Source organism: Mobula hypostoma, chromosome 23, assembly GCF_963921235.1.
Source record: "Mobula hypostoma chromosome 23, sMobHyp1.1, whole genome shotgun sequence".
Taxonomy (NCBI): domain Eukaryota; kingdom Metazoa; phylum Chordata; class Chondrichthyes; order Myliobatiformes; family Myliobatidae; genus Mobula; species Mobula hypostoma.
The window spans coordinates 4,938,192-4,959,130 of record NC_086119.1 but is presented as its reverse complement, the minus strand read 5'-3'; the positions used below and the strand labels follow the sequence as shown (position 1 = coordinate 4,959,130).

General features: G+C 46.2%; 1 protein-coding gene across 2 annotated transcripts in view; it reads right to left on the bottom strand.

Moving 5' to 3' along the window:
• Positions 1-20,939, bottom strand: part of LOC134337024 (flotillin-2-like) — a 129,071-nt gene that overhangs the window by 26,475 nt on the left and 81,657 nt on the right. For both annotated transcript variants that reach the window (XM_063031784.1, XM_063031783.1), the window contains exon 4: positions 4,588-4,711. In XM_063031784.1, coding sequence (XP_062887854.1) covers positions 4,588-4,711 — 124 coding nt within the window. The remainder of the gene's footprint in view (positions 1-4,587; positions 4,712-20,939) is intronic.

Sequence of the window (20,939 nt, the reverse complement as noted above, 5' to 3'; positions counted from 1 at the left end):
TCAAAGTTCAAAGGAAATTTATTACCAAAGTACATATATACAATACAGAGATTCATTTTCTTGTAGGCATACTCAATAAGTCTATAGAATAATAACCGTTACAGAATCAATGAAAGCTGCACCAATTTGGGGGTTCAACCAGTGTGCAGAAGACAACAAACTGTGCAAATACAAAAGAAAGAAATAATAAATAAATAAATAAATAAATAAATAAATATTGAGAACATAAGATGAAAGTCCTTGAAAGTGAGTCCATAGGCTGTGGGAACATTTCAATGATGCGGCAAGTGAAGTTGAGTGAAGTTATCCCTTTGGTTCATAAGCCTGATGGTTGAGGGGTAATAACTGTTCCTGAACCTGGTGGTGTGAGTCCTGAGGCTCCTGTACCTTCTTTCTGATGGGCAGTAGCGAGAAGAGAGCATGTCCCGAGTGGTGGGGTCGCTGATGATGGATGTTGCTTTCCTGCAACAGCATTCCATGTAGATGTGCTCACTGGTGGGGAGGGCTTTATTGCTGATGGACTGGAGTTGGAGGCCTGTCTGAGTGAGTGAATGACTGGACAGGTGGGTAGGAAGGGTGGAAATTGGCTTGCTTTGCTGTTGTTGTTGTTTGTATAGTTTTGCTGAACACTGAGAATCTGCAATGTCAGTGCTGGAATGTGGGCTGTCCTCTGCACATCCTTAGATATTATAGGTAAATGTGTGCCTAGAGAGCTGGTGCAGAAGGGAAGCCTTAAAACTTAAATTAAGGAGGGTAGGAAACAGCAACTCAATCCAGGGCTATATTTGTATACAGATGAAGTGTGGACCCTAACAACCACCAAAACATTGAAGTCTTCTGTAACAGTTCAGGTTGTGTGTTGAGTGAAGATACATTTATCGATGTCATGGCTGCAGTTGGCTTGTGGCCACACTTGGGCGCTCCACTGTTGATTAGATAATCAAAATGGGAGCTAGCTCTCTGCCTGGATCGGATCCTGGACTAGGTTCACCCAGAAGGTCTTGTTGTGCCAGACTCTCACACCCTCTATCTTCACATCCCCACACTATGGATATAGGTGAAAAGTTACTGGTAATATAAGACTATAGAGCTAGAGCTAATTTTGTCCAACAGCAAGCTTTACAGAGTGATGTACAAGAAACAGGCACCGCAACCATGGTGATTGATGGTTGAAATGGAATGAGAGGACAGTGACCTCTCATCTACAGGGAGGTGATGACCATGCTGGTCCATTGTCCACATACCTCTCCTGATAGATTCCTTCATTAGCCCTTTACTTCCTCCAAACCATCACCTTCCAGCTTCTTTCTTCATCCCCCTCCCCATCATCCACCCACCCACCTTCCCTCACCTGGTCTCACCGATCACCTGCCCGCTTGTGCTATTCCCCCTCTCCCCACCTTTTACTCTGGCTTCTTCCTCCCCCTTCCTTTCCAGTCCGGATGGAGGCTCTCCACCCAAAACATTGAATGTTTATTCCTCTACACAGATGCTGCCTGGCCTGTTGAGTTCCTCCAGCATTTTGTGTGAGAAGGCAGGAACATTGAAAGTCACCCACTTAATGTTGTACTTTGTTTACGTTCAGCAGTTCCCAATGAAGTTGATCATGAATCTTGCTATCTGTTACACAAAGTACAGGTAAGCACAAGGGTCAGCATGGACAGAGCTAAAGGGCCAACTTTTGTGCTGTGTGACTTTATGACTCTTGAAATGTTGGCGTTCAGCTATGCTGACTTCCACACACAAGCTGAGTGTTGGGAATTTACTGACAGTCCCAGAGGAACCACCAAGTGCTGGACGTATCAAACCCAGGTTTCCAGGCCACACTGATTTCAATGTGGTTTCGATAGCAGTAGATTAGGAGGCAAAGAGAAAATTTTTAATAAATTATTTTTCTTTGCTTTAAATTTGTTGATACTTTTGAACACAGCTTCTTTTTAATAAGTTATTTCCTCCATTATTACATTTTTCAGTTTTTAAAATGTGTCAAAGTAACAATGTCACAAAACCCATGTCATCGCTGAAGGAGGAAAACTCTGAGCCCCAGCTGTGCCTTGCATCAGGGTTTACACAGAATTTTGTTCAGGGTTTTGCATCACCATCTAGTACAGAGGGGCCACTGCACAGCATCAGAAAAAGCTGCAGAAAGTTGTCAGTAGGCCAGCTCCCTCATGGGCACTAGCCTCCCCAGCATCAAGGATATTTTCAAGAGGCAATACCTCAAAAAGGTGGCATCCATCATTAAGGACCATACCCCTCAACCATGACATGCCCTCTTCTCATTGCTACCATCAAAAAGTACAGGAGCCTGAAGACACACACTTAACATTTTCGCTTCTTCCCCTCTGCCATCAGATTTCTGAAAGGATAATTAATCGATGAACACTGCCTCTCTATTTTTCCTCTCTTTTTGCAATACTTATTTAATTTAATTTTTAATATATTTATTGCAGTTTAAAGTTTTTAAAAATTGAATATTGCAATGAACCGCGGCCTCAAAACAACAAATCGCACAACACGTGTCAGTGATATTAAACCTGATCTGATATTGAGGCTCTCCATTTCACTGCTCACAACCCTACCATCATTCAGAACAGGCTGCCTGACATGACAGTGCAAAGCACTTAAGGCACTGAAGTGTGGGAGGGCAGGAATTGTGGGCGTTGATTTTAGCTGGCAGCCTCTCACTCAACATCAGCAAAATCAAAAAGCTGATTATCGAAAAGAGGAGGATGAAGATGCAGATCCATAAGCCAATACTCATTAGGGGAATGGAGGTGGACAGGGCCAGTAGCTTTAAATTCCTTGGCGTTAACATATCAGAGGATCTGTCCTAGGTCACCATAAGTGGTGGATTTGATTTCAACGTTTGAGAGAGGTTTGGATAGGTACATGGATGGAAGAGGTATGGAGGGGTATGGTCTGGGTGCAGGTTTTTGGGAGTTGGGAGCACAACTTTTTTTTTATTTTAGAGATACAACATGGAATAGGCCCTTCTAACCCTTCAAGCCACACCACCCAGCAATCCCCAACAACGCCCGATTTAACCCCAGCCTAATCACAGGACAATTTAAATAACCAATTAACCTACTAACTGGTGTGTCTTTGGACTGTGAGAGGAAACTAGAGCACCTTTCATGGGGAGAATGCACAAACTCCTTAGAGGACTCTGGGATTGAACTCCAAATGTCAATGCCTGAGCTGTAATTGCACTGTGCTAACCACTACGCCACTGTGACGTCAGCAATAGTTTAGCATGAACTAGACTGGCCCGTTTCCATGCTGAAGAGCCTGTTTCTATGCCGTAATATTCTATGATTCTACGACTAAGAAGACACAACAGCACCTGTACTTTCATAGAAGTTAGCATAGATTCAGCACATCACCAAAATCTTTGACAAACTTTTACAGATGCACAGTTAAGAGTATAGAAACACCAATGCCCAGGAACGAGAAGGGCTACAGAAACTAGTGGATACAGCTCAGTCCATTGCAGGCAAAGCCCTCTCCACTACTGAGCACATCTGAAAGGAGAGCTGCCATAAGAAAGCAGCATCAATCACAGACCCTCATCCAGGACTTGCTCCCTTCTCCCTACATCAAACAGGAGATAAATAAACCCACACCACCAGATTCAGGAACAATTATTAACCTACAACCATCAGGCTCCTGAACTGGTGTGGATAACTTCATTCACCATTATTTTGAACCGTTTCCACAACCCACCAATTCACTTTCAAGGGCTCTTTATAACTCATGTTCTCAGTTTATTTTTATTTGTAATTTGCTTCTTTTACACGCTGCTTGTCAGTCTTTGTTTATGCTTAGTTTTTCGTAAAATTCTATTGTATATTTTTTTTTCCTGTAAATGTCTGCAAGAAAATTAATCTCAGGGTATACATGTACTTTGATAATAAATTAGACTCTTGAAACCTTGAACGTATGGTTGATTTGGCCAATTGATTCAGCTAACACTTGCATCAGGGTGCCATTCCTAAGTAACAAGAGCATGGGTTGAAATTCCACCTTGGTGTGTAGAGGGAGTGATCAATTGCGAAGGCATATGACTGAAGCACGTGTATGCACTCTGTCCAATGCTTCACATCCTTTTTTGGTTTGGGAGGGAAGTACCTTCATCCTTACAGAAGAGGACACACCAGCCAAGGCTTAGAGCCAGCCATTTCCAGTAACATCAAATGTTCGGTAGATAACAATGGCTATCTTGTGCTAATTATTAGTACAAGAGATTCTTCAGATGCTGGAGATCTAAAGTAACACACACACACAAATGCTGGAGGAACTCAGCAGGTCAGGCAGCATCTATGGAAATGAATAAATAGATGATGTTTCAGGATGAGACCCTTCATCAGAACTGGGAAGGAAGGAGGATTCTGCCATTATCCCCCTTCCTTCCCAGTCCTAATGAAGGGTGTCGGCTTGAATCGTCGACTGTATGTTCATATCCACAGATGCCGCCTGACCTGCTGAGCTCCTCCAGCATTTTGTGTGTGGTGCCTAACTATTAGCTTGTCTGAATATACTCTTTGCATGGGTGCAAGTCAAACAAATTCAAGATGGACAAGTTACCCAGGATAGCTCGGAGGTGTCCTTCTAGGGTCTGCAGGACCACACTTTTGGTCTCGGTGACACTTTTCCCCAGGAACTGTTCACACGCTACAGCCAGCAGGTCCAGGTCAGTCATTACCTTCACCTGAACACAGGGAACAGAACATGAGCCAACAGCACGTGACAAAGTCAAATATATATTGCAATATTTTAAGGCTATTAACAGAAGTGTCAAAACACTTTCTGGAATTAAACTACAATTACACATCTGCAATATTTTCTTTAATAAAGATTCAAAATTGCTGAATTACACAAAGCATACACTGCAAAGAAAAAGCAAAGCGCACATTTAAGAATTAAGCACACCAATGCATAAAGCAACATCACGATATTACATCCTGTAACTTTAACCTGGCAACTCTGTATTCCATACGGAAGGAAGGAATTTGGAGAGTTTCTATTCTGATTCTCTATTGGGCTGGAATGTTTAGAACACAAGAGATTCTGCAAATGCTGGAAATACACAGCAACACATAAAATGCTGGAGGAGCTCAACAGGTCAGGTAGCGTCTATGGAGGGGAATAAACAGTCGACATTTTGGGCCAAGAGCCTTCATCAGGCTGAAAGCTCAAATGTTTATTAATTTCCATAGATGCTGCCTGACCTGCTGAGCTCCTCCAGCATTTTCGAATATTCAGATAAGTCTGTCAACCTACTGAGATTTCATATTTAGATATTGCCAAATTAAATTGTTACAGGGCAATTTCTCATACTATTTGGAGCTTTGGTAAAAAAAAACGTGAACCTGATTGGTCTGGATGGAGCCATTGCACGTGCATGCATTCACACAAACCACACCAACTACATTCACAAGGCAGCAATTCAGTATGACTGCAGGGCATGCAGCTTTGACAGTCACGGTCTGACTGGCAAAATAATGGGTGGGGGAGAAGAAATAATAACACAAAGTGTGGAGCCAACAAAAGGCAATGGGGAGGAGGTGGGAAAGAGGGAGAGTCGCACATGGAAGAGGTAGGGAAGTCCGAAGAACTGGCTGTTGATTGAATTGTGAGCAAGGGGCCTGTGGAAGCACCTTGTTGGCAGAGCACTACTGCGGTAACAGAATGGAAAGACACTTAAAAGTGCAAATGGTGAAGGAACTATAATGCCTCTGACTTGTCAAACAACCTCCCTGAAATAGCAACTAGATACACACTGGACTCAGTTGCAAAAGGAGGTACAGACAGCTCAAGGGCAATCGGCTGACATCTCCACAACCTCCCAGCGTCAGATTATCATGATGCTAAATTAGTCAAGTTTATGTTTCGTTAGGAACGTTCTCCAGTCTGGAAGATGGCAGAATGAATGGGGTGGGGAGTGGTGAGAGAAAGAGAAAATTTCCAGTATCAAGCCAAAAGTAACAGAGGCTGGATATTATCAGTAACCTGCTGACAGTCACCAATTGCTCTAAGCTTCCCTTTCAGTCGCTACTATCGTCTCTGGCCACAATCTGTTTCTTATTGGAAGACAAGGATTTACATACGAGAGGCTTGAAATTGGCGACACATGTCCACACCACCCATTTCTCTTCTCACTTTACCAGTTCACACTGGCCCTGTGCCTCATTCCACCCTTTCTTGTCCTTATCCTTTCTAGCTGACAGGATTCCTCTCTCCTTTTCCCCTCCTCTCTCTTGCACAATGTTTCTCGTGGTCTATTCCAAGCCCCTCCTTCGGGATTTACCCCAGTTACAGAAATCCCGGAACAATGGACTGTGATGTGAATTTGGGATCAGGAAGCCCTGAGCAGCTGGATCAGGAGAATTACCAAGAGCCAGGTGAGTGAACACCCTATTCAGCAGATTAACCCAAGGCCATAATCACAACCACAGCTTCAAGCAAACATTCTCAATTGCATTTTAGTTTGGAATTGATACAAGTAGAGCCCATTCTTTGACAATTTATCTTCCATTTTTCTCTTCTTCCCCCCTCCACCTTTCCAATTAATCGTGACTCCACTACCACTGCCAGGACACCCCAAGCATTTTTAAATTGCCAAAAAGTGCCAAAGGCAAAGTTCTCTACTATGCTAACAAGGGGAATTCAAATGAAGGGTCTTTGACTTAAAACATTAAGTCTGTTTCTCTTCCCACATACGCAGCCTGATCTGCTAAGTATTTATTTTTTTTCCTATTTTCACATAATGGAAGAACACAATCCTTGCTTGACCCATTTAGCTTTGATTCAAAACTCAAGACGTGCCCTTCACTATGCAGATCAGTACAGACCCTTTGGTCCATTGCAGATCTGGCAATCACTGTAATTGTTTATTTAACTGCTGTTCAAAGCCCTTATTCTAGATACTTAAATTCTTTTTCAAGTTTATAGAAAATTAAGGGCTGTTTGCAGATCTTCCATTAAAGTTAACACCTTTGAAATTATTCCTTATTTTAATGTATGATGAAATCATTATAATAATTATAATAAGTGCTATCGATTATATGCACTTTGTTGTTTTATGAAACAGTATTAAGGCCTTTTCTCCTTTAAAAGGGAGATTTCAAGTTTCACAACAGTCCTCTTAAACTTGATAATTCAGTTCCAAAATGTTGACAGTGTAATGAAACAAATCAGAGTTATAGTCATAGAGCACTACAGAACAGAAGCAGGCCCTTAGGCCAAGCTGTAATTTTGTCAGTCCAATTGACCTGCACCTAAACCATGCCACCCCCATATCCCTCCCATCCATGTCTTATCCAAACTTCTCTTAAATATTGGAATCAAAACTGCATCCACCACTTCCACTCGTTTGACATTCTCACCATCCTGGGTGAAGTTCCCCCTCAGGTTCCCCTTAAATATTTCACCTTTCACCCTTAACCTATGTCGTCTAGTTCTAGTTTCAGCCAACTAGAATCTCAGTCTGAGCTTTGTCACTGTAGTCCAAAATGCTAGAGAGACTTAACAGAACAGAGAAGTGGGGAAGGAGAATCAGTGAATTATACAGCAGAGGCCCCTTGGCCAATATGCTGGCACCAGGGAGGCTCTCAACATGCAGGTCATCGTGAAACAAGTTGAAGTTCTAGATCTGGATCAATGGGAACTGCAAAGGAATGAAGAACTCCTCACAGGTTAGCTACAGAAGAAAACAAGCCTTCCATCAACAGTGTCTTTCCTTGGAACATTCCAGAGGTGCTTTAAATCCCCCGAGGGACTTTAAGTGTGTTACTGTTGCAATGTGGAGAAACATGCTGGGCAAGTAGAGTACAAGAAGCTCTCACAAACACCAATCTGATACTGAATTAATCTGTTGGGAATAATATTGATAGAAAGAAATATTCACCAGGACACCCAAGGTGAACGTGCTTCCTTCTCACCTTACCCCTCTTGAAAATAAATGAAATGTGATCTCTAATCCAACAACACAGAACTCTCGCAATAATAGTCCTAGAGCATTACAGCACAGAAACAGGCCCTTCATCTCAACTAGTCCATGCCAAGCTGTGAGTCTGCCTATTCTTAACCTGCACCCAGACCATAAGCTTCCATACCCCTGCCATCTATGTACTTACCCAAATTTCTCTTAAATGTTGCAATTGAACCCAGATCCACTGGCAGCTCATTCCACACTCTCACCACCTTCTGAGTGAACAAGTTCCTCCTCAGTTTCCCCTAAATATTTCACCCTTAACCTATGACCATTAGTTCTAGTCTCACCCAACTTCAGTGGAAAAAGCCTGCTTGCATTTACCCTATCTATACCCTTCATAATTTTGTATGCCTCCCCTCAATCTCCTATGCAACAGGGATTAAACTACTAAACAATTCAACCTTTTCCTATTACTGAGCTTCTCAAGACTCAGCAACATCCTTGTAAATGGCCAGAGGTCACTTTTCACGAGTCGGGCCAGAGGTCAAGAGGCTGTGGGTCAGCAGTCGCTCCCCACAGAAATACCGAGTTTGACCTGTTGCTCTCCTCGATGCTGACGGAGGATGTTTACAGGATTCCAAGCCATATGCAGTTATTGTTGTGAACTGTAGCTTATACTGGTTTCTTTCTGTTCTTGTGTTTTCTTTTCTGTTGCCGATTGGTGGGTGGGCAATATGTTACTTGTTTTGGGTGAGGGAGGGGTTGGGGATTTGAGGTTTGGTGTTCTTGTTGGTATTTTTCCATGTGAGCGATCTGCTAGATTTTTCTGAGACAGAGGTTGGGGGGGGCGGTTGGCGATGTTCTCGCTGATTTTTTTTTGCATGGGAGGGGCTTGGGGGTTAGGGGTTTGATGTTTTAGCTTCAGTGTCCAGGTGGGTAATCTGCTAGTTTTTGTGCAAGGGAAGTTTGGGGGGGGAGGGGAAGGTGGGGTTGGGGTTTTCAAGTTTTCCTTCTTTTCCTTTTTCATGCAGGGGTGAGGAAAGGGTTTGGATATCTTTTCTTATAAAGATTTTCATAGTTTTTCTGTATTTTCATGGCTATCTGGAGAAGACTAATCTCCCAGTTGTACGTACTTTGATAATAAAATGATCCTTTGACATCTTTCCTGTAGCTAGGTGACCAGAATGGCATACAATATTCCAAATCAGGCCTCGGCAACATCTTACATAACTTCAACTTAACATCCCAACCCTGCACTCAGTAGTTTGATTTATGAAGGCCAATGTGCCAAAAGCTCTTTTTATGACCCTATCTACATGTGATACCATTTTCAAGGAATTATGGATCTGTATTTCCAGATCTCTCTGATGTACTGCACTCACTAGTATCGTACCAGTCACTGTGCAAGTCCTACTCTAACCGTCCTTCCAAAGTGCAAGACTTCACAATAGACGCACGTTTTCCCCTCAAGTATCTAACGTGGGCCCTGAAGCCTCAAACTTCTAATTCAAAGGAGAGAACACATAATCAGACACTGGAAAGTTAAAGCAAACCTACCACTGGTACTTTGTCAGTTCTGGACCCCTGGTTGCCCACTGCAAAGTGGGCAGAGAACAATTACAAAGCTGGAACAGCTCCACTTGCACTAATTGGTAGACTGATTACATAACTGGACTGGCACCTACCAGTCTGGACCATTGTCTTAGCAACATTGACTCTACTCAGACTGAGGCAAATGGTGAACTCAAGTTCACTTAATTAAATGCATAGAATTTGCAAACTAATGTCCATTGCAGGTACCATGAAGTTACTAGGCTGTAAGATATATAAATAAATATCTTCTTGGCTGACATCCTTCAAAGTCAGAAACCTACAACTTACCCCAGTCTGGCCGATACATGAGCCAAGACCCACCATTGTGTTTGACTCCCCACTACTGCTTCAGCTGCCAGTCAGGGCTGGACAATAAATGCTGATATTGTGCCAGCAGAGCCAGGACCTCTTAAACAGCAAGGGAAAAATCTGAAGATACGTTATAAATCTGATACAAATAACCAAAATCAAAAGATCAGCCATGGCCTTCTTATTCTGGCTCTTCCCCCTCTCCCCCCTCCCTTCCTTTCCAGTCCCTATGAAGTCTCAGCCTGAAATATCAGCTGTTTACTTCCATCATAAACGCTGCCTGACCTGTTGAGTTCTTCCAGCATTTTGTGTGTGCTGCTTAAAATCAAGGTCACATGTCAAATTCTATAAAATTCACTGTGAATTCCAACAAAACACCCATTATAAGGAGAAAAAGTGGGAGGACTGTTACCAGACCTCTCAGTGGGACACAACACTTTCCTTTCCCCACCCCCAAAACAAAATGCAACCCAGCTCAAAATGTGTGAATGGTTGCCTTCCATTTTCATGGAGTTATTCTTTTCAGGAGCCCAAAACAAGTCTGGAAAGCTACTTTACAGCACCATATCGGAACTGCTCTGTCCGCACAGGACCAGAGGCATTTACCGACCAGACTGTGATCAGTCAGGGCTGGAGGCTGAATTACTTGCACTCAGTTTGCCTAAAACAGGACGAGGTAATATCCCCAACAGCTGCCTTATCTGAATTCAACACTCTATGGATTTTCACCTAGTGTATTCATTCAGAGTAGTCAGGAAGGAGCACAAGTGATTAGTGTGCTTAAAAACCTGATTACATCTCAAGAGCAGTGACGCAGAGCTCAAGACATAGGGTTGACCCAATTGCTCTTTAACCCCTTCGGCACAAGGTACAGAAGAGAGCATTAAATTCAGAACAGAGAGATATGACTTTGATCAGCATTCACCCCATTTCTCCACAGGATCTTCAACAGACCCAGGGGCCGAGACTTGGAAGACAAGGATCTCTCTTTAGGAGGAGGAATTTCTTTAGCCAGAGGGTGGTGAATCTGTGGCATGATTTAAAAAAAATTTATTTAGCAATACAGCGCAGAATAGACACTTCCAGCCCTTTGAGCCATGCTGCCCTAGAAACCTCCAACAAACCTGATTAACCCTAACCTAATCATAGGGCAATTTACAATGATAATTAACCTACCTGGTATGTCTTAGCACTGTGGGAGGAAACCAGATTCCTTACAGAATGGTGCTGCAATGCTCCAAGCTGTAGAAGTGTCATGCTAACTACTACACTAATAATCATTGCCACAGACCACTGTGAAGGCCAAGTCACTGAGTATACTTAAAGCGGAGGTTGGTTCTAGATTAGTAAAGGTATCAAAAGTTATGGGGAGAATGGTATTGAGAAGGAGAATAAATCAGCCATAATTAAATAACTGAGGCCAAATGGCCTGATTCTGCTTGTATGCTTAATGGTCAATGGTAAAGTAATACTCATGAAGGAGTACTGGAAGTGGTGGGCAGAAGGCCAGTTTCTCTGCTGTTCAACTCCGATCAGAATTGGCAGGTGGTGAGAAAGAGGAAAATAAAAGAGGCAAAATTAGGAAAAAAATAAGTCACAATGAACCTGGGTGAATTACAATGAGGAGAAGGAAAAGCTTTCTTGTCAGAGCATTGATCTGCTTGATTTGAGTCGGCCTTGAATGGGAGTACGTGAATTGAGTCTGATGCATCAGGATATACAGTGATTGACTGTGGATGGAAATACATTCTACTTGTGTCTCCAAAGTGGAAGGTTTAATGTATTTCAGATCAGTTCTTCCCTTCCAAGGACTTCTTGCTTCTAAATCGTAGTCAGATACAGCCACAAACCAACCCTACACTGATCACACACTGCTGAAAACTTGCTCCACACTAAGGTGGAGACTGACAGTGAGACTAAGTATGAAACTGGTTGGGTGGAGGAGTGACTGGGGGAAGGCTGGCTGAACTGATACAAGAAGAGCCATCTCAGCAGCAAGCACACACCTTCCCTATGTCTTCAGCCTCTCACAGACCCCACCGCTCCCGGACACTCTCTCGTTTCCCCTCTACCGTTGCGCAGAAGATACAGAAGCCTGAAAGCACATACTGTAGCGATGTGCTACACACAGCGCTAGAATAACCACACGGAGTCAGTGAGTTAGAGTTGCGATGAAAGAGATTTATTCAAACTTCATGGCCCACTTTAAAGCCTTCCCGTTCCCGCCCTCCCTGGGCGGGACTACTGTGGGGAATGCATATTCCCAGACCCTTTCTGTGCGCGGGATTTTCCCCCTGCTGGTGAAGATGGCCTGGCGCCCTTTTTGCTGCCGGCCCTCTGCCTGCGCGCGCTGTTTCGTGAGCCGGTTCGTGGGTGCCAGAAAGTGGGTCGCCACATAACCCCCCCCCAGAACCGGCGATACCTCCCCCAATGTCCACAGTCTGGATCGGCCTCTGTTTGGGAGGTCTGCCCCTGCGCCGCGGTGCCTGAGCCTGGACCGGTTGCGCCAAGTCCACATGGGCCGGTTTGAGTCGGTCCACCGTGAAAACCTCCTCTCTCCTCCCAATGTCCAGTACGAACGTGGACCCGTTGTTCCTGATCACCTTAAACGGCCCCTCGTAGGGCCGCTGTAGCGGTGCCCGGTGTCCGCCCCGTCGTACAAAAAGAAACTTACAGTTCTGCAGGTGTTTGGGTACGCAGGTCGGGCTCTGTCCGTGCTGTGAAGTGGGTATGGGGGCCAGGTTACCAAGCCTCTCCCGTAGTCTGTCCAGGACTGCTGTGGGTTCTTCCTCTTGCCCCCTTGGGGCTGGTATCCACTCTCCTGGGACGACCAGGGGCGCGCCGTACACCAACTCGGCCGACGAGGTGTGTAGATCGTCCTTGGGCGCCGTGCAGATTCCGAGCAGGACCCAGGGAAGTTCGTCCACCCAGTTAGGCCCCTCCAGGCGGGCCATGAGAGCCGATTTCAGGTGACGGTGGAAGCGCTCCACTAGTCCGTTCGACTGTGGGTGGTAGGCAGTTGTGTGGTGTAGCTGAGATCCTAAAAGTCTGGCCATAGCCGACCACAGGCTGGAGGTGAACTGGGCGCCCCTGTCAGAGGTAATGTGGGCCGGTACCCCAAAGCGTGCTACCCAGGTTGCGATCAGTGCTCGGGCGCAGGATTCGGAGGTGGTGTCGCTGAGCGGGACTGCCTCTGGCCATCTGGTGAACCGGTCTATCATAGTTAGGAGGTACCGCGCTCCTCGTGACACTTGCAGGGGCCCCACAATATCCACATGGATGTGGTCGAACCTCCGGCGGGTGGGTTCGAACCGCTGTGGCGGAGCCTTGGTGTGCCGCTGCACCTTGGCCGTTTGGCACTGCATACACGTTTTGGCCCATTCACTGACCTGTTTACGAAGTCCATGCCACACGAACCTGTTGGAGACCAGCCGGACAGTTGTCCTGATGGAGGGGTGCGCTAAGTTGTGAATGGATTCGAACACCCGCCGGCGCCAGGCTGCTGGGACAACGGGGCGGGGTTGGCCGGTAGCTACGTCACACAGTAGGGTCCTCTCACCTGGGCCTACGGGGAGGTCTTGGAGCTGCAAACCGGAGACTGCAGTCCTGTAACTGGGGATCTCAGCGTCTGCCTGCTGTGCCTCTGCCAGCGCTGTATAGTCCACCCCCTGGGACAGGGCCTGTATGGTAGGTCTGGAAAGTGCGTCTGCCACGACATTGTTCTTTCCAGAGACATGCCGGATGTCCGTCGTGTACTCGGAGATGTAGGACAGATGTCGCTGCTGGCGGGACGACCAGGGGTCGGACACCTTAGTGAACGCAAAGGTAAGCGGTTTGTGGTCTGTGAACGTGGTGAAGGGCCTACCTTCTAAGAAGTACCTGAAATGCCGGATTGCCAGGTATAGTGCCAATAGCTCCCGGTCGAAAGCACTGTATTTGAGTTCGGGTGGTCGTAGGTGTTTGCTGAAGAACGCCAGGGGTTGCCAGCGACCCTCGATGAGTTGTTCCAGCACTCCACCGACTGCTGTGTTGGAAGCGTCCACCGTGAGGGCAGTAGGAACGTCCGTTCTGGGGTGCACTAGCATCGCGGCGTTTGCCAAGGCTTCTTTGGTTTTAACGAAAGCGGTTGCGGCCTCTTCGTTCCAGGTAATGTCCTTGCCCTTACCCGACATTAGAGTGAACAAGGGGCGCATGGTTCGGGCTGCTGAGGGGAGGAAACGGTGGTAGAAATTCACCATACCCACGAATTCCTGCAAGCCTTTGATTGTGTTGGGTCGGGGGAAGTGGCGGACCGCGTCTACCTTGGCGGGCAGCGGGGTTGCCCCATCTTTAGTAATCCTGTGGCCCAGGAAGTCAATGGTGTCGAGTCCAAACTGGCATTTGGCTGGATTGATTGTAAGGCCGAATTCACTCAGGCGGGAGTAGAGCTGGCGGAGGTGGGACAGATGCTCCTGCCGACTACTGCTGGCTATGAGGATGTCGTCCAAATAGATGAATGCAAAGTCCAGGTCGCGTCCCACCGCGTCCATTAGCCGCTGGAAAGTCTGTGCGGCATTCTTTAGACCAAACGGCATTCGGAGGAATTCGAAAAGTCCGAACGGGGTGATAAGTGCTGTTTTGGGGATGTCGTCCGGATGTACAGGGATTTGATGGTATCCCCGGACGAGGTCTACCTTGGAAAAGATCCTTGCGCCATGTAGGTTTGCTGCGAAGTCTTGAATGTGCGGCACAGGGTAGCGGTCTGGCATTGTAGCCTCGTTCAGTCTGCGGTAGTCACCGCATGGTCTCCAGCCCCCTGTTGCCTTGGGCACCATGTGAAGGGGGGAGGCCCATGGGCTGTCGGACCGTCGTATGATCCCTAATTCCTCCATCTTCTTGAACTCCTCCTTCGCCAGTCGGAGTTTGTCCGGGGGAAGCCTTCGAGCACGGGCGTGGAGGGGTGGTCCCTGGGTCGGGATGTGGTGCTGTACTCCGTGTCTGGGCATGGCTGCCGTGAACTGCGGTGTCAGTACTGATGGGAAATCCGCCAGGACCCTGGTGAATTCATCATCGGACAGCGTGATGGAGTCCAGGTGTGGGGCTGGCAACTGTGCTTCACCCAGGGAGAACGTTTGAAAAGTCTTGGCGTGGACCAATCGCTTCCCTTGCAAGTCGACCAGCAGGCTGTGGGCTTGTAGAAAATCTGCCCCCAGCAGTGGTTGGGCCACGGCGGCCAGTGTGAAGTCCCACATGAACCGGCTGGAGCTGAACTGTAGCCGCACCGTGCGGGTGCCGTAAGTTCGTATTGTGCTGCCATTAGCGGCCCTCAGGGTGGGTCCCGGTTCTCTGTCGCGGGTGTCATAACTCGTTGGAGGTAAGACGCTGATCTCCGCTCCGGTGTCGACCAAAAAGCGGCGTCCCGACTGCTTGTCCCAGACGTACAGGTGTCTGTCCTGATGGCCAGCCGCCGTAGTCATCAGCGGTGGCTGGCCCTGGCGTTTCCCGGGAATTTGCAGGGTGGTCTGCAGCGGCGGGCCTCCGTGCCCCACCGCTGGTGGTAGAAACACCATTGTTCGTTGGGCTCCTCACTCCCGTCGCCGGGTTTTGTAGGCTGTGCTGCCGGGCCTGGTCTGGTCTGTCGTTGGGCACGCGGCTTGGTGATCTGTGCGACGGATGCCCCTCTCTCTTTCCTGGCATTCCACAGCACATCTGCTCGGGCCGCCACCTCCCGGGGGTTGCTGAAATCTGCGTTGGACAGCAGCAGGCATATGTCCTCGGGCAGTTGCTCTAGGAACGCCTGCTCAAACATGAGGCAGGGTTTGTGTCCTTCAGCCAGGGCCAGCATCTCGTTCATTAATGCTGACGGCGGCCTGTCTCCCAAACCATCCAGGTGCATTAAGCGGCGTGCTCGTTCGCGCCGTGAGAGTCCGAAAGTCCTTATGAGCAGGGCTTTGAATGCTGTGTATTTGCCGTCCTCCGGGGGCGACTGTATAAACTCCTCAACTTGTGCAGCAGTCTCCTGGTCGAGGGAGCTCAGCACATAGTAGTAGCGAGTGGACTCCGAGGTTATCTGCCGAATGTGGAATTGTGCTTCTGCTTGTTCGAACCATAAATGGGGTCGCAGCGTCCAGAAGCTTGGCAGTTTTAACGAAACTGCGTGAACAGATGCAGTGTCGGTCATCTCTGGTCCAAATATCGTTTGGGCCGTCGGGGTCACCAATTGTAGCAATGTGCTACACACAGCGCTAGAATAACCACATGGAGTCGGTGAGTTAGAGTTGCGATGAAAGAGATTTATTCAAACTTCGCGGCCCGCTTTAAAGCCTTCCCGTTCCCGCCCTCCCTGGGCGGGACTACTGTGGGGAATGCATATTCCCAGACCCTTTCTGTGCGCGGGATTTTCCCCCTGCTGGTGAAGATGGCCCGGCGCCCTTTTTGCTGCCGGCCCTCTGCCTGCGCGCGCTGTTTCGTGAGCCGGTTCGTGGGTGCCAGAAAGTGGGTCGCCACACTACCACCAAGTTCAAGGACAGATTCTATCCTACTGTTATAACACTTGAACAGATTCTCTAGTATGATAAAACAGACTTTGGATCTCACAGTCTAACTCATTATGGCCTTGCACCTTGTACATTGCCTGCTTGCATTGTACGTTCTCTGTAACTGTAACACTTTATTCTGCACTGTTATTGTTTTACCGTCAATGCAGTGCTGCAGCTAAACAATATGTACGGATGACACTCTGTAGCTCAAACCTGACAATAAGAAACTAATTTACCAATCTGCCACACTCTGAGGTGAAGGCAAGGCAGTGAAAGAGTTGACAAATTCAGGACTGGTGGGCTGGAATGCAGAGAAGGAAGTGGGGTGGGGCGGGGGGAGATTTTGGAAGTGGTTAATTAGCTGTGAGATTTAAATCTGAAACAACTTCCGTATTTAACTCCCATTGAGAAGAAGTGATAATCATGCCCAATTTTAACATGGTTCTCAGCTGGAATTTAATTAAATAACACATGGTCATCTAAGTTTAATGCCCTTATCTTCTACCTTTTTATTTCACTCACACAGTAATTTCCTCATGATTTTCTCATGGCAGTGATTCTGTGGGTAAGGTTCTCTAAACTGTTCTAATCTTGTTCCCTTCCACTTTGCCAAAGGCAGACAATCCTCGCTGATTGGTTGGAGTAGCCAAGTGACCAAGCTTTGTGGCTGAGTTAACTCTTAAGCACTGCCAGGATTATCTGACTACAGTGGGTATGACAGGCAACTCAATGCTGCCCTGAGCTTCACTTTGTACGGCAGAGGCTGCTGGCTAGCAATTGAAAGCATGGGCTCCACCTGAATTTTTAAACCTGGGGAATGGTGCAGGACAAACTGAGCAACCAATTTGTCTCACCCATCAAGAGTAAGGTGAGCAGGGATAAGAATGGGACTAGGTGTCAGGACCATTGGGACCTTCAATGTGTTCACTATTTGTGAGCTGAAGAGGGCTTACTGGGACACCTTCTGTTAAATCATTTTCTCCTCTTCACTAAGACAATGCCACTCACTCCTCCAACACTTCAGAAAGCAAGAAACAGAATAGGTCCCACCCTTTACAAAATTATCCCATAATACAAGTTTAGCAGGCAGATACATTAGGGATATTTAAGAAACTCTTAGATTGACACATGGGTGAAAGAAAAATGGAGGGCAAAGTGGGAGGCAAGGGCTAGATTGATCTTAGAGTAGGTTAAAGGGCCTGTATTGTGCCGTACTGTTCCATGTCCTACCACTGTCTTTATGTGGAGTGAATGTGGTTGTTATAAACAGTGATCTCTTCATTCTTAGGTGAATTCAGGAAAGTATGGGGGTGATGTCAGAGGTACAGTTTTTTTTAAATACTGAGTGCCGGGTGCACGGAACGCACTGCCAGGGGTGGTGATAGAAGCAGATACATTTGAGACATTTAAGCGACTCTTAGATCGACATGTGGATGATAGAAAATAGAGGGATATGTGGGAGGAAAGGGTTAGATTGATCTTAGAGGAGTGTAAAAGGGCCTGTGCTGTGTAGTACTGTACTGTTCTATGTGGCACACTGACACAGCTGCGTGCAAAACCATGAATGATCTGCACTCTTGTGTTTGCAGGTGTGTGAGACCGTTCCCATCAAGGTCTCAGACAAACACAGGCAGCACTCTGAAGCAGGGATGTACTTCTAAAAGCTCTAAATCAAACTTCTGGTGGGTTTGGACTAGTTGATGACACTTCACATCCAACCCCTGCCCACTCCCTTGCATTAAACAGTGAATGATTCTATGGGACTTTGCTTGACCCCTAGATGAAAACCCATCACAGAATAACCAAAAGAGATCCTGTAGCGGCTGGAAATCCAGAGTATCACATACAAAATGCTGGAGGAACTCAGCAGGTCAGGAAGCATCTATAGAAATGAATAAAATAGTGGACATTTTGGGATGAGACCCTACATCAACATAATCACTACATTATCACCCTACAACATCAGGCTCCTGAACCAGCATGTACAACTTCACTCACAACACTGAACTGATTCTACAATTCAGTGGTGGGCAAATTGATGGAGAAGATCCTGCAAGGCAGGATTTATGAGCATTTGGAGAGACATAATCTGATTCGGGATAGTCAGCATGGCTCTGTCAAGGGCAGGTCATGCCTTATGAGCCTGATTGAACTAAACAGGATGTAACTAAACACACTGATGAAGGTAGAGCAGTGGATGTAGTGTATATGGATTTCAATAAGGCATTTGATAAGGTTCCACATGTAAGGCTCCTTCAGAAAGTAAGGAGGCATGGGATCCAAGGAGACCTTGCTGTCAGGATGGAAGAGACCCAGACAGAATATGAGGTGTTGTTCCTCCAACCTGAGTGCGGCTTAATTGTGGCAGTAAAGTCCTCTCCTATCAGATTCCTTCTTCTGCCTCTGTCAATGTGTTTCTTCAGTCCTTTACCTCATCCACCCATCACCTCCCAGCTTCTCACTTCACCATCTGTTCCCCCATACCTGGTCTCGCCTATCAAGTTTATACCCCCTCCCCCTCATCACCTCCTTTTTCCAGCTTCAGTCCCTTTCCTTTCCATTCCTGATGAAGACTCTCAGTCCGAAACATCAACTATTTATTCCCCTCTAATGACACCACCTGACTTTCCGAGTTCCTCTAGCACCGTGTGTGCGTGTGCCCATCTCTGTCTCTGTGTGCCATTCTCACAGTTCGCCAGCTGCATTGGCAGCAAAGACACACCAAGTAACTGCTGCATGTGTGACCTCTGAAATCTGAAAAATACACTGAGCACATCTTTCATAATATCCAGTAACTAATTAAAAAGTGAAGAAAACAAGCTCAGGTGCTAGTGTGTGAATCAGTGATCAATTATCTCTGCAGCTAACAATGCCATGTATTTCCTTTTCCCATGGGTGTTCTGTGCACCAGAGGTGGCCCAGTTTAAGGTGAAGGGAGGACACTCTCAGCAGCTTGGGCTTGGTAGGGCAAATCACTCAGCCTAGCTACAAACTTACATTTTAATTTTATAGCCCACCCAATTAAAAATAATGCAGTAAGAGGCCATCTTACATCTACATAATTGGTTCTTTTGCATTCAACTCTGTGACTTATACCATTTATGGACATGTGTTTTAGTTGGAGAAATTTACTAAGGTAGAAATACAGAGCCACGAGGTAATGTTGCAGCTCTTAAACTCTGGTTAGACCACACTTGAGAGTATTGTGTTCATTTCCGGTTGCCTCATTATAAGAGTGTGGAAACTTTAGAGAGGGTGCAGAGATTTGCCTAGATTTTGCTTGGATTAGACAGCATGTCCTAAGAGGAGAGCATGGGCAAGATAAGATTTTTCCTGGGGCGGAAATGGCTAATACAACTTTAAGGTGTTTGGAGGAAAGTATAGAGAGGATATCAAAGTTAGTTTCTATTTAAGAGAAAGGTGGGTGTGAGGAATGCACTCCGAGGTGGAGGTAGAGGCAGAGACATTAGAGAGATTAAAGAGACTCTTAGATAGGCACATGGTTGATAGAAAACTGGAGGGTTATGTGGGAGGGGAGGGTTAGATTGATCTTGGAGTAGGTATAAGGTTGGCACAACATCGTGGGCCGAAGGGCCTGTACTGTACTGCTCTATGTCCTTAATTGTTATCTTACTCATAAAATCAATTACTGTTTTAAATAATAGAGGTTTTGCAATGGTCACAGAAAATCTCACGTTTCCCCCTTGTTAAACACACTTCCTAATCCTGACAAAATTTGACAACTAAAAAATATTCACTTGCTGCCTATGAAATGGCTGCCAACTTTAGAGAAGGATGCAGGGGACATGGAGTTATTGGAAGAGAATTATATCTGTCACTCTCCCTGGGCAATATGGGACACTGGGAACTTCAGCCCAGGAAATCTTGTTAGAATTTAAGTCCTGACAGAAAGGGATTACTAACAAGGTGACAAGTCAGTCTGAGGTCCCAAAGGAGGGGGGAAATCATTCCAAGTGGAACACTCTGTTCGAAAGTAAATTTACCCTTCACTGAGCATTAATGTATTATAGAAGCTGAGCTGCCTAAACCAATTGATGTTGATGAGAGAACTAGAACCTAATGTTCAATATTGCATCATTGGAGAAATTCTCCCAATTCCAAAATTATCAATGACCAGCTGAGACTCTGTCACTAACCACAGTGTCTCTTCAGTGAGCAATACCTTGAACCTTCAATAGAAATATTTTGAGAGCATAGCTTGTCCCCTCTTATCTCGATCTTGCTTAACTCGTGTTTCATGTGCAAGCCTATTCAATGGATCTCAGCAGGGTTATTCCACTCTTTATCACAGATGAGTCCAATGCTGCCCTCAGCTGGACAATGGGACATTGCCATATGCTCTTGCCAGCACATCTACTCTGTAGCTCTGGGACAGTGCAAATTTCTTGGTGGCTTCTCTCCTCATCCTCTAACCTACGGATATGGAAGGTCAACAATCATTTCCTGTTAACTTAAAATATAGATTTTAAGGGAAACAAAATATTCAAATTAAACTATATATTTAAAATGAGATCATTGAAAAGCAGATTTAGGCCATTCGGCCAGTTGAGACTGCTCCGGCA